At 37.5% G+C, this 14224-nt stretch overlaps 2 protein-coding genes across 2 annotated transcripts in view; one reads left to right on the top strand and one right to left on the bottom strand.

Annotated features, from left to right (window-relative positions):
* The window catches only part of LOC139738421 (polypeptide N-acetylgalactosaminyltransferase 2-like), a 166508-nt gene that overhangs the window by 44848 nt on the left and 107436 nt on the right, over positions 1–14224 (top strand). The gene's annotated exons all lie outside the window — the stretch shown is intronic.
* Positions 7251–10663, bottom strand: LOC139739125 (uncharacterized). Its single transcript, XM_071649746.1, has 3 exons — positions 9892–10663; positions 8028–8084; positions 7251–7662 (listed from the first exon to the last, which is right to left on the bottom strand). The coding sequence occupies exons 1-3, from the start codon at positions 9967–9969 to the stop codon at positions 7399–7401; spliced, it is 399 nt and encodes a 132-aa protein (XP_071505847.1). The 5' UTR covers positions 9970–10663; the 3' UTR covers positions 7251–7398.

Genomic DNA, 14224 nt, shown 5'->3' with positions numbered 1-14224 from the left:
TCGAAACATCGGGCTGATGTGAAAGCGCCTATTGAGTCTTACTGAGCGTTATATTGTTATAAACAATGTATACGTTGGAGGCGATGTGATAGAACCATACACAAGTTTCGGTACGGAGGAATCAACAATGTTTTAATCAAATAATTTTGAGTAAGACCCCCTGAAAGACATTTTATTTAGGTTTATTAATTATTCTTTATGGAAATGTCGTGTTACAATTTCAAATCAATGATAGCTTTTGTTTACCAATCGTATAATTCGAGGCCGAGATTTTTGTTTACGTGAATGACCCATATTACGGGCAGGTATCGTACGTAGTACCTCCTTGGTATCACAACGTATACGTGAAGTATTTATAGAATATGATAAAGACAACACTTGGTTTCCTATCATCAAACGATGATTATAGATTTTGTGTTAATTTACTGTTACGGAACTATTGTGGCAAAGTCCAAAATCTTCGAGTGATCCCTGCGGTCACTCCAAAATGAGTGAAAATGAACATGTTCACTCGAAATTCACTCCAATTTCACTCTAAATTCACTCTTTTTTTGTATTCACTCCTTCGAGAGTGAATATTTTCACTCGATCTTTTTTTTTTAGAGAGTTATGTTTGATAATAATGTGAGTTATGCGACATGCATTTGTAATTGTCAATTGAAAATCAACGACACTGCAATTACCGGTAGGCCTGTAGGACTTGAGTTTCTGAAATTCAAAGTTTTTTCTTAATCATGTCTTTTCAAAGATGGAAATAAAGAAATTAATACATTGAATTGAATTAGAGAAGGAAAATATATACCATTTATTGGCTGGTTCCTTGATTTGGACTGCCAAATCGGTATGTTTAGCAACCAAGGGTCATCTCTATAGGTATGTTAATATTTCAATCTCACTGCTGCTTCTGAACTGTATGAAATTCATGTCCGAAATCATGCGACAAAATAGTAATAATACACGTTTGCATGAATGAAATCACCTTTTTTTTTAATAGCTGTGTCTGATACACATACAGTCACTTCCCCGTTACAACTGCCGAAAAAAAAAAAATAAGAGCGGGGATTTGTTTACGTGAATGATCCATTTTTTTACGGGCAGGTATCGTAAGTATATAGTATCACAACGTTTTATACGTGAAGTATTCATGGAATATAATAAAGACAACACTTGGTTTCTTATCATCAAACGATGATTATAGATTTTGTGTTAATTTACCGTTACGGAACTATTGTGGCAAAGTCTGTATTGTCAATCACGTCATGAATAATATGACTTACCTGCTTGACAAATGGTTCATTCTGCTTTATTCTGCTTAGCGCGTGTAAACAAAATAAGTAAACACGTACCGAACGCGATGTGATGAATCATTGAATCAAAAATATTTTACTCAGAATTGTTTTTGGTAAGACCCCCTGGCAGTGACTTGATTACATATTTATGTTGTATTATACTTCATGGAAACTTCTAGTGATATAGAATGCTATATATAATATCAATTGTCAGGTTTTTGTCAGCGATGGGATCGTATGTTTTGTTCAGTATAATTATAGTGGCCGAAATTTCACTGATTTCACTGTGCATAGCATGCAAACTGACTTGCCCATGTTTAGTGGATCGAGCTACAATAGAGCTCCGATGTATACCTATAATACAAGTAAATTCGACAGGATCATGCTGGAACATTCAACTCCCTAGCAGTTATCATGATGTACATCTCTCAAACACCCCACAGTGAAATTCGACTGCAAAACTCGAAATATATTGACAGAATGGAGTCATGGTTCATATTACACAAATCTTACTGAGCGTTTGTTATAAACAACGTATACATTGGAGGCGATGTGATGATCCATAAAAGTTTCGGTACGGAGAAATCAGCAATGTTTTAATCAAACAATTTTTAGTAAGGCACCCTGAAAGACATTTTATTTGATTCTATATTTAGGTTTACATTATTCTATATGGAAATGTCGTGTTACAATTTCAAATCAATGACAGCTTTTTATGATACCTATATACTCACGTATGAAACAAGGTGTCTTGGCTCATCTGCAGGTTGAAATCTTGGCTGTACATGGAAGGGTGCTGTTCGTTATTCCGAAGGTTCTTTATTCCGAAGGTTCGTTATTCCGAAGGTTCCTTAATCCGAAACACACAAATTCCCTATACCTAGAGGTTGGTTAATCTGAAAATGAAAAAGGGTTCGTTAATCCGAACATTTTTGTAGCGTTATTCAGAAGGTTCGCTATTCCGAAGATTTTGTTAATCCGAAAATGAAATTCGGAATAACGAACCTTCGGAATAACGAAACTTCGGACTGAAGAGCCTCGGAATAACGAGCCTTCGGAATAACGAACCTTCGGAATAACGAGCTGTAACCGTATGGAAGACGATGCCGTCAAGCAAAAACTCTTGTCAATCTATCTCCACAAGCAAAATCTATAACATGCAGTGACCATCATATCACAAACTGTACAGTGTTTGACAGTGTTCATAGATGTGTGTACATGTGTATTTGTTGTAAATTTTGAACACCGCTTGTATTCGCGTGTCTTTTCCCATTCTTCAGAATAGAACTGGAAATTTGAGTAATTTCGAGACAGTTTTACGTATATATATATATATATATATATATATATATGTGTGTGTGTGTGTGTGTGTGTGTGACGGAAGGAAAACTTGCAGTATAGACGTTGCAGTGATGTTCAGTCTTGCCTTTATTCCCCAAGCTTTCGGCTGTTTCACCAGCCTTTTTCAAGGGCTTGATGAGACATAAACATAAAAGCAAAATAGCAACCAATTTGCATGCATTTGAACAGAAATAGAAATAGTAATAACAAGAGGCCAATATAATATATATATATATATATATATATATATATATATATATATATACAGAAATGTAATAAGAAAATTGGTCTGCTCGGCATCTTGATGATAATAAGTAAAAGAATTAGTAGAAGAAGAACGCCGTAAAAAAAAAAAATCATAGATCTTGAAGATCTTAAAAACGGAGCATAGCTCTCAAATACTGAAAGGCAAGGTCACACTCTTGAACTGATGAAGAGTGTGACCTTGCCTTTCAGTATTTGAGAGCTATGCTCCGTTTTTAAGATCTTCAAGGTCTATGATTTATTTTTTACGGCGTTTTTCTTCTACTAATTCTTTTACTTTATATATATATATATATATATATATATATATATATATATATATATATATATATATATATATATATATATATCTGTATATATAATAAATACTTGTATACATGTACCTACGTAAACCACACCACATAATTTTTTTTTTCAATCACAATTCTGACAGTGCTAAACAATGTATCTTGTTTGATGCGGAAAGGTAAGTAGTATAAGAAACAAGCCTTATAATAAATAATGATAAATCTGTTGATCTTATATACAATAACATTGTAATATTTAAAAAAATGCGTGTATTATGGTAAATAATTTTCACATAGTATAAAAATATAACGATAGGCCTACAGACTGCAGCAATTCTCTTTAAATTAAATAGCAAGACTCTTTTGGGCTATTTTGGAGGGGAAAACTATAAAGTATCAACATGGAGACAATTCGCAAACCATAATACAGATGAGACATTGGTGTGAACTATAGATACATGTATCATTTTATAGAAATTGTATACATCACATCCAACTCATTTCGGGCATACACAGATACATAGATGTAAAAGACAGTGTACCAAAATTTTGTGTAGGAATAAGATGTCAATATATTCCTGAAAATCCGGAGATCAGGAGGTCGTAGGTTTGAATTCTTCTCGATTATGTACATCCATGATTTATTTTGTCAAAGATACTTCAAAAACACTGATCAGATTTCTAATGCTTATAAACGTCGATGTATAAAAGGCAATTTTTCAATCGGATGCAGTAAGACGAGGGCTGAAAATGTGCGGCAGCACACCTCCCCGACCATGGATTACATTCAAATCTTTTCCGACAATTCTGATGTAAAAACTGAAACAAAACAACACGGTAAGCCTGAAACTAAGGTCAGAAAGAGAGAGAGAGAGAGAGAGAGAGAGAGAGGGAGAGAGAGGGAGGGGATATCTTTCCGTTCACAGTTCCTTGCTGAAACATGAGGTCGACAAAGCTGTGAACTTGACGAACATAACGAAACAAGGTTGATCTTGTCAAGGATTACAAACTCGGTTCTAGTTTAGTTCAGTCTAGTTTTATTCACCATCATTCAAGTACAATGAAGTGCAATAAAAAGACACTAAAAAATAATTGAATTACAAAATAAATAAATTAGAACAAAACAAGAAGAGTTGATCTTGAAGGTGAACCCTTGTATATTTTCATATGCTTTATATTCCCTGGAAGAGCATTTCAGTTGTGGTTAATCAAGTTCCCTCGATTGTTTACAGTTAGTTTCTCGTCAGTGTATAAAGTAAGTGTATAAAGTAAGTATATCTTGCAAGTGCTCTGGATCGGCATCTCGCTTTAAAATTATCCCTCTTGAAGCTAACCGAGCTAACCAGTATCCACGATTACTGCACATTATGACCTCGGACAGAACCGGAGATGGTGATATCGGACCGTACATACCAACATTTCAAGGGAAATGTAAGTACAATTACAAGACGAAGTGTCAATCACTTTTGAAAATGAATATTTCTGTGACTATTCTTATCAACTCGTATAACAGCTAATGAGGCCAATGTGGTTGCGTGAAGTAATTAATGCACTTAACTTTTTTTTTCATCAATCACAAACACGCAGTTCGTGGTATTAAAAAAAAAATCGAAGTTATATCTAAACAAAACAGCTAACTCCTGGAATTGGTATTGCCGCTTGAAATTGTTGCCTTTGTTGTTACCGTTTTTTATACCATTGTAATGATTATCATGAATACTGTACTATTATCATCATCACATATAATTTCATTCTCTATATAAGTTGTCATTACAAACCTCCTGAGAACCTCTGTTTTGATTGAGGAGAAAATATGTTTTGTCAAGATTATTTTGACGATGCTCATAACGCCAGAGTACGTGGAATCCGTTCCAGTTAGTGCTAATGCTATCGACAATAATTATCTGATATCATTTGGCTCCCAGCCATTAGCCTCTTCACGATTCGCGAGATATAGGCATATAGCACACATACAAAAACAAAAAAAAACACCAATGACCAATGACCTGTAACAGGAACAACAACGATGGCGAGACATAATACTAATAATGTGAATATTATACAAAAATGAATTACACTGATAATACTGAGCAGTAAAATGTGAATTATCATTATCTTCGGTTCGACAGTGTTCTTCCCAGTCGTATTCAATATATCACCTATAATAATTCCACGTCAAGCATATCGCTGTGCTTGAAAGCGCAAATTTAAACTTCTCTCTGCCATTATTTTAAAGAGGTGCGAACATTGCCTGTTTGTTAATAGCAAAATTTACATACTTACCGATGTAATAGATTATCTATAAGAAACTTACGGTCGAGCCACATATTTGCAAAGAAAATTCATCCAGGGATAATTCACAGGGATAATATGAGAAAAGGAAGAGAGAAAATATACCTTCGACATAAAAAAGGAAATGTCTGAAAATCAAGCTTATCCGAGGTACTAAAAAGGACAGATTACGAACATCTTGTGGGAATTTACCAGCAGGCCTGTACAGCGTATTGCACTACCAAAGAAATTAACCAGCATACATGTAAACATGTGTGTATACAATGTGTGAACTAATGATTGATCGTTGAGTCAATGTTTTTACTGTTTGAACGTCACTGTACAGTGTAAATTAGGCCCTACGTCCATGTGACGGGGGATGGGCATTCAGGGTAATATCTTTGGAGTGACTGTTGCGTAATGTATACCGAGTATAATATTATTATTTTGTATCGTAATTTGTTGTTTTGTTGAATATGACAAGGGCAATAATAAACAAACATACAGCCTAAATAAACATGAAAATAAGTGAAAACGCGCTGGCATTCATTACCCATCTATACACGCCTATAGGGGGATTCACACGTATAAAAATTACTGGGTAACAAAACGAGAAATTTGTAACCCGCTAGTAAACTGAGTTCTTTGCACGAGTGGACAAAAACCCAACAAAGCGCGGTCAGCAGCGCAATGCTAAACCCAAGAAATCTTGCTGTCATTAGCGCGCTAATCTTTGTCCCGCAGATACGTGTGAACGGTCGACCACAAAAACTCGAATCTTTCATATCCCATCATTCATAGCGCACGCCACAACGGCGTGCACTCGACAATGTATGTGAGGTTCAAGAACAACGCTTGTAGTTTTATCGATTTATCGATAGGCAATTAGCGAGTTACTAGTATTTCTGTAAGGGAGAAAGGCTGCAAAAATAAAAACAGACAAATAAAGAAACAGACAAAAAGCCCAACAAACTCTAGTTTCCGAGCGCATAGTATACTCTACTAACCAATTAATTTGGAGAGTGTCGATTAACGGTTTCAACAAAAACAAAGAAAACAAATAAAACAAAACAAAATAAAAACTCGAGTTTCGGGGAGCTTGGTAACCCGCTATATGGTACGTACAAACGCGGCTACTAAAGTAACACTCGTGGACCTTATACGTACAATTTCCTTCATAATACCCTATCAGTACAATGATACAACATGCGCTTGTTCACCCGGATCGTTCGCATTCATGATCATGCATGTCTTGATATTGTGTTTACTATCTTTCCAGTATGTAGAATATCTACGCGCCATTAGCCGGATCCACACGTATAACAACATAGCGGGATGACGACCCAGGATGACGATTGAACTCCAAATCTCGAGATTTTTCCCCCTCTTCACGCGTTTGCATGTACCGACAATATTTACGCAGCTGCCACACAGTAGTGTGATGTTGTCATTTACCCATTATTGTGATGCTCGTTTGAATGATGGAATATAAAATCTGGAGATGAGTAAAGTATTTTCGGTCAGCCGTTTACGCGGTCACCGGGAGCAAATCAGCGCACTATTTCAGAAATCAAGTGCAAGATTTGTTGGGGGTACCGTCGCGATGCTGATCGCGAAAATTAGTGGGATTTTGTGTGCACATTTGCAAAAATCTCGAGATTACGATGGTCATGTAAATCTCGAGATTTGTATCCCGCTTTTTGGCATACGCGCGAACCCTAATAGTGGCTCTTGTGTTTGTGGGGATATAGTTGTGTGCAAAACTTAGAACAATGTACAGTACACTGTATTAAAAAAAAAAATACGGCCTAATAGTACACCATGATATAGTCTACTGCCGATTCCACAGCAGAGTAGATTACCAAAGGAACTGTTCACACAGTTTGAACAACCACCGTGGATACTCGCTGTGATGCCATCAACGTCGTTCCCCAATGTTCAACTCTTTAGACAGGTGGGCAGTGGTAGCAGCGGGCCAGATGGAATGAGGGCTGGGCATGGTTTTCGCCAGGAACGTTCAGGCTGTGAAGGGGCTCAGCCGAACTTCGGAGAGGTGGAGGAAGAAACTTTTCAGGAGAAAGACAGATGGATAAAGCGACTTGTCTCTGGCGATACTTCGTGGCCGGGAATAGAAAATCGGCATGTCCGAACCTCTCCAATTTTTTTAGTGCTTTTGGTTTTGGTTTTGTTATTTTGTTGAACACATCTGCCTGTGTAATAAAGAACAAAACAGAAACATTTTCATATATAATTTTATCATTACCATGGTTCCATGAGTAGACATTTTCTTCAACTAATATACGATTCAATTGCACATCCCGTAGTTTATGTACCAGAGTAAAATGATATTCACACAATGCCTTCCATTCTGACTAATAAGAAATTCGCGGAATAAAAATAAGCGTCATATAGGCCGATATAGGCCTTACGTGTTTTCACATCCTACAAAAAAAAACACAAAACAAAATAAAACAAAAACACAAATACACATGCACACACACACACACACACACACACACACAATGCGAAAAAGAACAGGTCACGTTTGTTGATATATTTATTAGAATAACATTACCTTTGTTGACTGGCTTCCAATGCGCATTCCTGTCTTTTCTCGATTTGCTCCTGAGATCTATAAAAAAAAATTGATACAGTGGAATTAGAGATTCATTCTTTTTTCACGCGTAAACGTATATTGAAAGAGTAACGTCGGGTCATACAACGTATCTCATTGACTACCATGATTCATCGCAATATCCCGCGTTCCCTGTTAATGGAATCAATTGAGTTTTCACAAGTTAATTCCGAGACAAACTTGAGTTTTATTTATTCATTTATTTTTGGTGTCCTGTTCGGATCGCTTACAAAAACGTTCAATTCGAATTTTGATGACCCGAAAAAAGAAATGTATCGTGGCCTACCAATGAAAGGAAACATTTTTTTCGACACAGTTCTCCGATGGAACCGTCAAAATATAAACTGTTTAGAAGTTTGGTGGTCTGATTTCATTTTCAGAGGTCCCGAGAAACCACTAAAGTGCCATTTGAGATGTAGAGTATCCATAGCCTACTGAAAGTGTAAAAGGAAAAGACATTGGTTGCATTCATAACCGACAATCTATGAAAAATTATACACGCATTGTTCCCAGGATGAAGAAGGGATTCATCCGGGGAACATAATCATAGCATCCTAAAAAGTTTTAGAACCTGACATCAAGCTGTTCACACTGACTGTGATAACAAATTATGAAATGGAAATGGAATTATGCAACCTGCAAATCATCTTATAGCTTGTCAAATTACAAAATCTATTTCATATTTCCATTTATTATAACTTTCATAATTATTCAGCACTTCAAAGAAAAGGGCACATCAAAGCAAACAGCAATTCATCATGATGGATCTATGTACAATATGTACGATCTACATAGATGGACAAAACTGACACAGTGAATGAACAACCTACAGTCTTCTACGGCATATACAAGTAGAGTCTCAGTCGACTTAATAATAACAAACAGTAATTGAAGAGCTTTGAAAACAAAAGCAAACAAATCATAATACATATAAAAAAGTATATAGGATACTACGCAGAGAAAATTGAATGAAAATGATACGCAAACACACGCACATTATCATGATGCATCGGACCACTGAACCTCCGCCAAACGGCCAGCGTTAGTTGCTATGTTGCAGGTATTGTATACTTCATTTTTATGATTATGATATGACAGATTAATTACATTATAAGGATGAGCTATGTAATACGATGTAGAAACGGTTATTATAAATAGGGGCTACTCAAAGGTAGGGAAAAGAAAATGACACGACGAGGGTGTAATGCTGCCGCGCCATTGTGTTCCCCTGTTTCTAATACAGTTTTTGTACTACCTAGTAGTATACAGTGTAGATCATCCCCTTCCAAATCTCATGTAAACTATACTCGACAGAAATTATGATCACCCCTTCCCCCATTCTCTTTGGGCACATATTATTCACTTTTAGAATTAATAACGAATATTCCTTCATTTTTGACTAACGAATCTCCTTTTTGGAATAACGAGCCTTATTTCGTTTTCGGATCGATACACATAATCTTGAGAATACTATGGACGCTTCAGAATAAGGAAATTTATTTCATTTTCAGATCAACGAACACTCTGCACTAAGGGACCCTACTTCATTCTCGTTTGGCCGATTACCCCTTGCGAATTTCATTACTCAGAAATCTATTTTTCTGAACTTTTTACACGCATAAAACCTTGAAAATCAAGGTGAAAAAATAAAGTAATCAAGTCTTTTGTGGGTCATCCTACATACATCTTTTCTAGCAGGCACAGGATATTCTTCACGAGATAAACTTCAAGCTCTCACATCTGCACTTACGGATAAAGATGGGTCGGACTGACTAACTTCTACACTAAATGCCTGTATACTCACTTTTTCACTCAGGACATCGCGAGCTGGGGTCGGTAGATCCAGGTGTCGCGTCGGTTCATTTCTACGGGATGAAGGCATCTTGTCCAGTTTCAATAATCGCGATCCCTTCGTTGTCCCCTACGCCTCATTTCGAAAGATTCTATATTCTTTTGCGAGATTTCTGGGTCGGAGACGTATGTATACCTCGTCTTGCAAAACCTAACTGTTTCAGTTGCTCTCGAGTCGGAATCCGTAGAGCTCTCTACGCAGCATCACACCGAGGAAAAGAGACTATGTGCCCTCAAGTAAACAAACGGAACGACGCGACGGCTGATACCGCAGTGCGATCACAGAACTCCACGCACACACGACGTGCATACAGGTCTGCAAATGTGCCATGAACCCCCATGATTACGCAATATTCCCTCGCCGCGCCGTCTGTCTCCCAAATTCACGGAGGTGAAAAGGTCAACCTCCCAGACCAAGCCGTGCGGTACACATCGCTCGCGTGTGCGGAAGATAACGGTTGAAAAAGCCCCAAGCCCAATGTAGTCAAATTCAAACGGTAGAGGGAGGTAAGGTCGTATCACGGGGGAAAGTGTGGGTCCCACACTTTTATCGGACGACGTATTTTTGCATTTCTCAGCCATTTCTAGACCAATTTTTGTCAAACAAACTTTGAATTCCCCATAAATTTCAATGCTCTTTCATATTTCATAAGTAGTTTCTCATTATCTTGCCAAAAAATTTCATCCCGACGTGCCATCATCAACCAAAACAGGACCTTCCCTTTAATGTTTGTATGCACTCCACACCTCTCCCCCACTCCCTCCTCCTTTCCTTTTCTTTATATACATTGTACATCGTCCCTGTCATTGTGAATGACAATACATCCAGTTAGGTGGGAAGAGATGCATCCATGTATGATCCTGTGTGTGTGTATGTGTGTGTGTGTGTGTGTGTGTGTGTGTGTGTGTGTGTGTGTGTGTGTGTGTGTGTGTGTGTGTGTGTGTGTGTGTGTGTACCAGTGATGTAGCTGTAAGCATGCATAGGTTTGATTTTCTGCTTGATTTTCCCCAGCATCATGAAAGATGCATTCACGTTGAAATCACTGTGGTAATTTGTTGTCCCCATACTTATTACCTCCGCCAAGGAAGGAGGTTATGTTTTCATCGGTGTTGGTTTGTTTGTTGTTTGTTTGTTTGTCTGTGTGCAAAATAACTCAAAAAAATTGCAAATGGATTTGAATGAAACTTGCAGGAAAAGATGATGATGACACAGATGATTAAATTTTTGGTAGTGATTTTGGAATATTGGGGATTTTTAAGGATTTTTTATCTTTTATTGGCAGATAAGATCAATGATAGGGTGATGACACAAATGATTAAATTTTTGGTAGTGATTTTGGAATTTGTGGAATTTTTGGGATTTATAAGATTTTTTGATCCTTTATTGGCAGATAGGATCAATGAACTTGCATGGAAGTTCGAGCTGCACATATTTGAGGTTTGCATACACGCTTTATTAATACAAAATACTGTGATATTATGCGATATCTACTCTCATCATGGTAGTATATACAGCGGTATTTCAGTTGGTGTGATAAATACTATTCTCTTTCACAAAATACTACGGTATTTCTGGCCCAAACATACACTTCTCCGAAGTAAGAACTGCGCATATTTACATCTCTCCCACAGGGAGAAGACAGGAAGTGTGTCAGGTCATGTGACAAATACACTGCTGTACCAAGCGCAGAATTTCGTGACAGGATTCACTCTCAAATGTCGCATGCGTAATTTGCACGAAGTTTGAGTTACCATGCACCCAAAATACCACTGTATTTCACAAGATATTTGCATTTCACATTGGGAAATGTGGCACAAAATACTGCAGTATTTCACCGTAAGTGTGAATGGCCCCAATGCTCCAATCCACCACCCCCCCCCCCCCCCCCATTGCCATCTAGCTCTTCCACTTGAATATGTTTTCCAAATTTGATAACACCTTCTCCACAAGAACTTTGTTATTACAAGCCAGAGAGGATGCTTTATCAGGAATTCTGCTTCAATTACCCAAAGCGAGCGAATCGATGCACTGTATAAAGCCAGCCGTGCATGCACCCATATACACTATAGTGGTGCCTGTAAACTGGCAAGTGCCTATATACTCGAGACACTCAAGATCGAAGAAAGCATCAACTAAATGATTCATTTTAAATGGAGTTATGAAATCTTAGTGAAAGACTATTTACAGCCTGCCAATTTTTTCCTTTTTTTTCGTTGTGCGTGTGGATGCAGCAAAAATTGAAGCTATTATTTTCCGTTCCCCCCCCCCCCCCCCCCACATGTGTGTGTTGATGGATGAAACACTGTCATATGTTTGCTTTTACTTTTACAATGCAGGAAGGTCCAAAGTAGGTGATGAAATGTGCCACAGTTGTGATACCGAATGCGATGCCATCTAATTTTAGCTTATTTATTTTCTTTGGGGATAGACTTGGCTCCATAGGAAAGTTTTCTCCCTCAGTATCAGACACTGAAAATTGTGTCACGCGTGTCTGGAGGGCAATTTCCTCCAAAGTATGTGCTCAATCAAAATAGCTCTGGCAGTGTACTACATTTTTGTTCTCCAATATCAACATGATTACTATACGCAACTTTGCACTTTTCTTCATGTTTGAAATGACCAAACTCGCTATGATATGGGCTTGGCCACTCCCATATTATGTGGTTTGTATCTCTTATTTCTTTTTGGCATGCTGTATTTGTTATTACCCTTGGAGGAAAAAAAAATACAGATTTAGGCCTATAATCAAAACATGTGAAAACGGAATGAAATAAATCAAATGCTCATCACCAAACTTGCCTTTTAGCAGTGATATACCTCAGTCAAATTTCGTTTCAATATTTACCCATGAGTACATTGCATTTGTTTCATGTAATTAACAGATATGAATTTCTAAAGTAGGCATTTTATGCATACCATTTCATAAATTTCTTCATGTTTGTGTAATGGTGTGATATGTGAAGATAAGGTGACTTGTTTGTAAACAGGAGATGAAAAACACCTGATTATCTGTCTCAAATTATATTGAATAGTCTGCCATTGCTTTTCGTCAAGTGGTCCAAAATCTTCTCCTGTTTGGAAAAGAGAATGAATCCAGTTTCTCCCATGCTGAAGTGACATTCAGCCTGCCTAAAAATCTGTTTTGTCTGTTGTTAGGCTTCAGTAAAGTCACGTCTCAGACCTGGGCCAAAACAGTCGAGTGATTCAGGATCGGTGTATATTTGCACAAGGTCTTTCTGCTCTTGTCTACTGAGCCAATAATTGACTCAAGGCTTTAACCCTCTGAGGTTTTCTGGACAATGGAGAAGCCGTGAGTTTCCGTCTAAAATCCACATCGTCATTGTTTTACGATTAGGCCCATTCCATTCCTTTGACTTTTTGCGGGATGTGGGTTCTCCTACGTCGAAATAGATCTCATCCTAAGTGAAAAGCTGCCCAAAGTCAGTTTAGGGTTGGCCCTGGAAGCTTATAGTCAATTCAGTGCAATATGGAGAGAACTTACAGTGCAAATATTTTGGAACGCATCAGCTTGTTTTGGGGTTTTGAGGGTTGGTTTGTTTGTTGTTTTTTTGGGGGGGGGGAGGGGCATTGGTTATCTCCAAGGAAAAGAGAAACTCAGGTGGAAGATTAATGACAATAATTTTGCAATGAAATATACTTTTATTGTGCTTACACGTTATGGCTATTTGTTAATCATACAATGTTTTATACACACACACACACACACACACACACATCTGTGATGGAAGCGGATAGAATTTGATCATACATGGTTACCATTTCTTTTCTTTTACCATTTTGGAATGATTTTTCATCATTGTCATTTTGGCAAATTTAGGTCTGTACCATAACGCATGATGATGCTGCAGACAAAAGCTTTTTCTCCAAAGCTCTTCTGACAGGGGCTTTAAGTCACGTAGCCAAGATAGCTTCAGGCAATTTTTTTCTCTCGTTTATATATATCTGAAGTTGAGTTCAGATTATTAGACAGTCCGTCCTCCTCAATTTAGAACCGATCACTACCTCTCACAAGCAGATGTTATTCTATGTTTTTTCCCCTCAAACACGTCATTCTCTCCCACCTCGAGCTCCACTGAAGTCTTTGAGTCTGTATTTGCCGAAGGGCACACAGACAGTCTTTTAGTAGTTTCTAAAGCCAGCAAAATAAATCCTCGCCAAGCTCCTGTACAGCTTCATATCTCTCTATTTGTAACTGAATACATTTGTAGACAGCAGTGGGGTTTTATACAAATTGTTTTTCTCCCTCTCTTGACAAATTGGATCT

The sequence above is a fragment of the Diadema antillarum genome, unplaced genomic scaffold, assembly GCF_040938485.1.
Source record: "Diadema antillarum isolate AM-2024a unplaced genomic scaffold, OU_Dant_1.0 scf00000029, whole genome shotgun sequence".
In the NCBI taxonomy this organism is placed as follows: domain Eukaryota; kingdom Metazoa; phylum Echinodermata; class Echinoidea; order Diadematoida; family Diadematidae; genus Diadema; species Diadema antillarum.
This window is presented reverse-complemented; position numbering and strand designations above follow the sequence as displayed.

Bases quoted from the DNA above. Each gene is read 5' to 3' on its own strand.
- LOC139739125 (XM_071649746.1), bottom strand. From the start codon at position 9,969: ATGCCTTCATCCCGTAGAAATGAACCGACGCGACACCTGGATCTACCG. The intron at 8,085-9,891 runs GTGAGTATACAG...TTTTTTTTATAG, and splicing joins GCGATGTCCTGAGTGAAAAA to ATCTCAGGAGCAAATCGAGA. The intron at 7,663-8,027 runs GTAATGTTATTC...TTTATTACACAG, and splicing joins TTGGAAGCCAGTCAACAAAG to GCAGATGTGTTCAACAAAAT.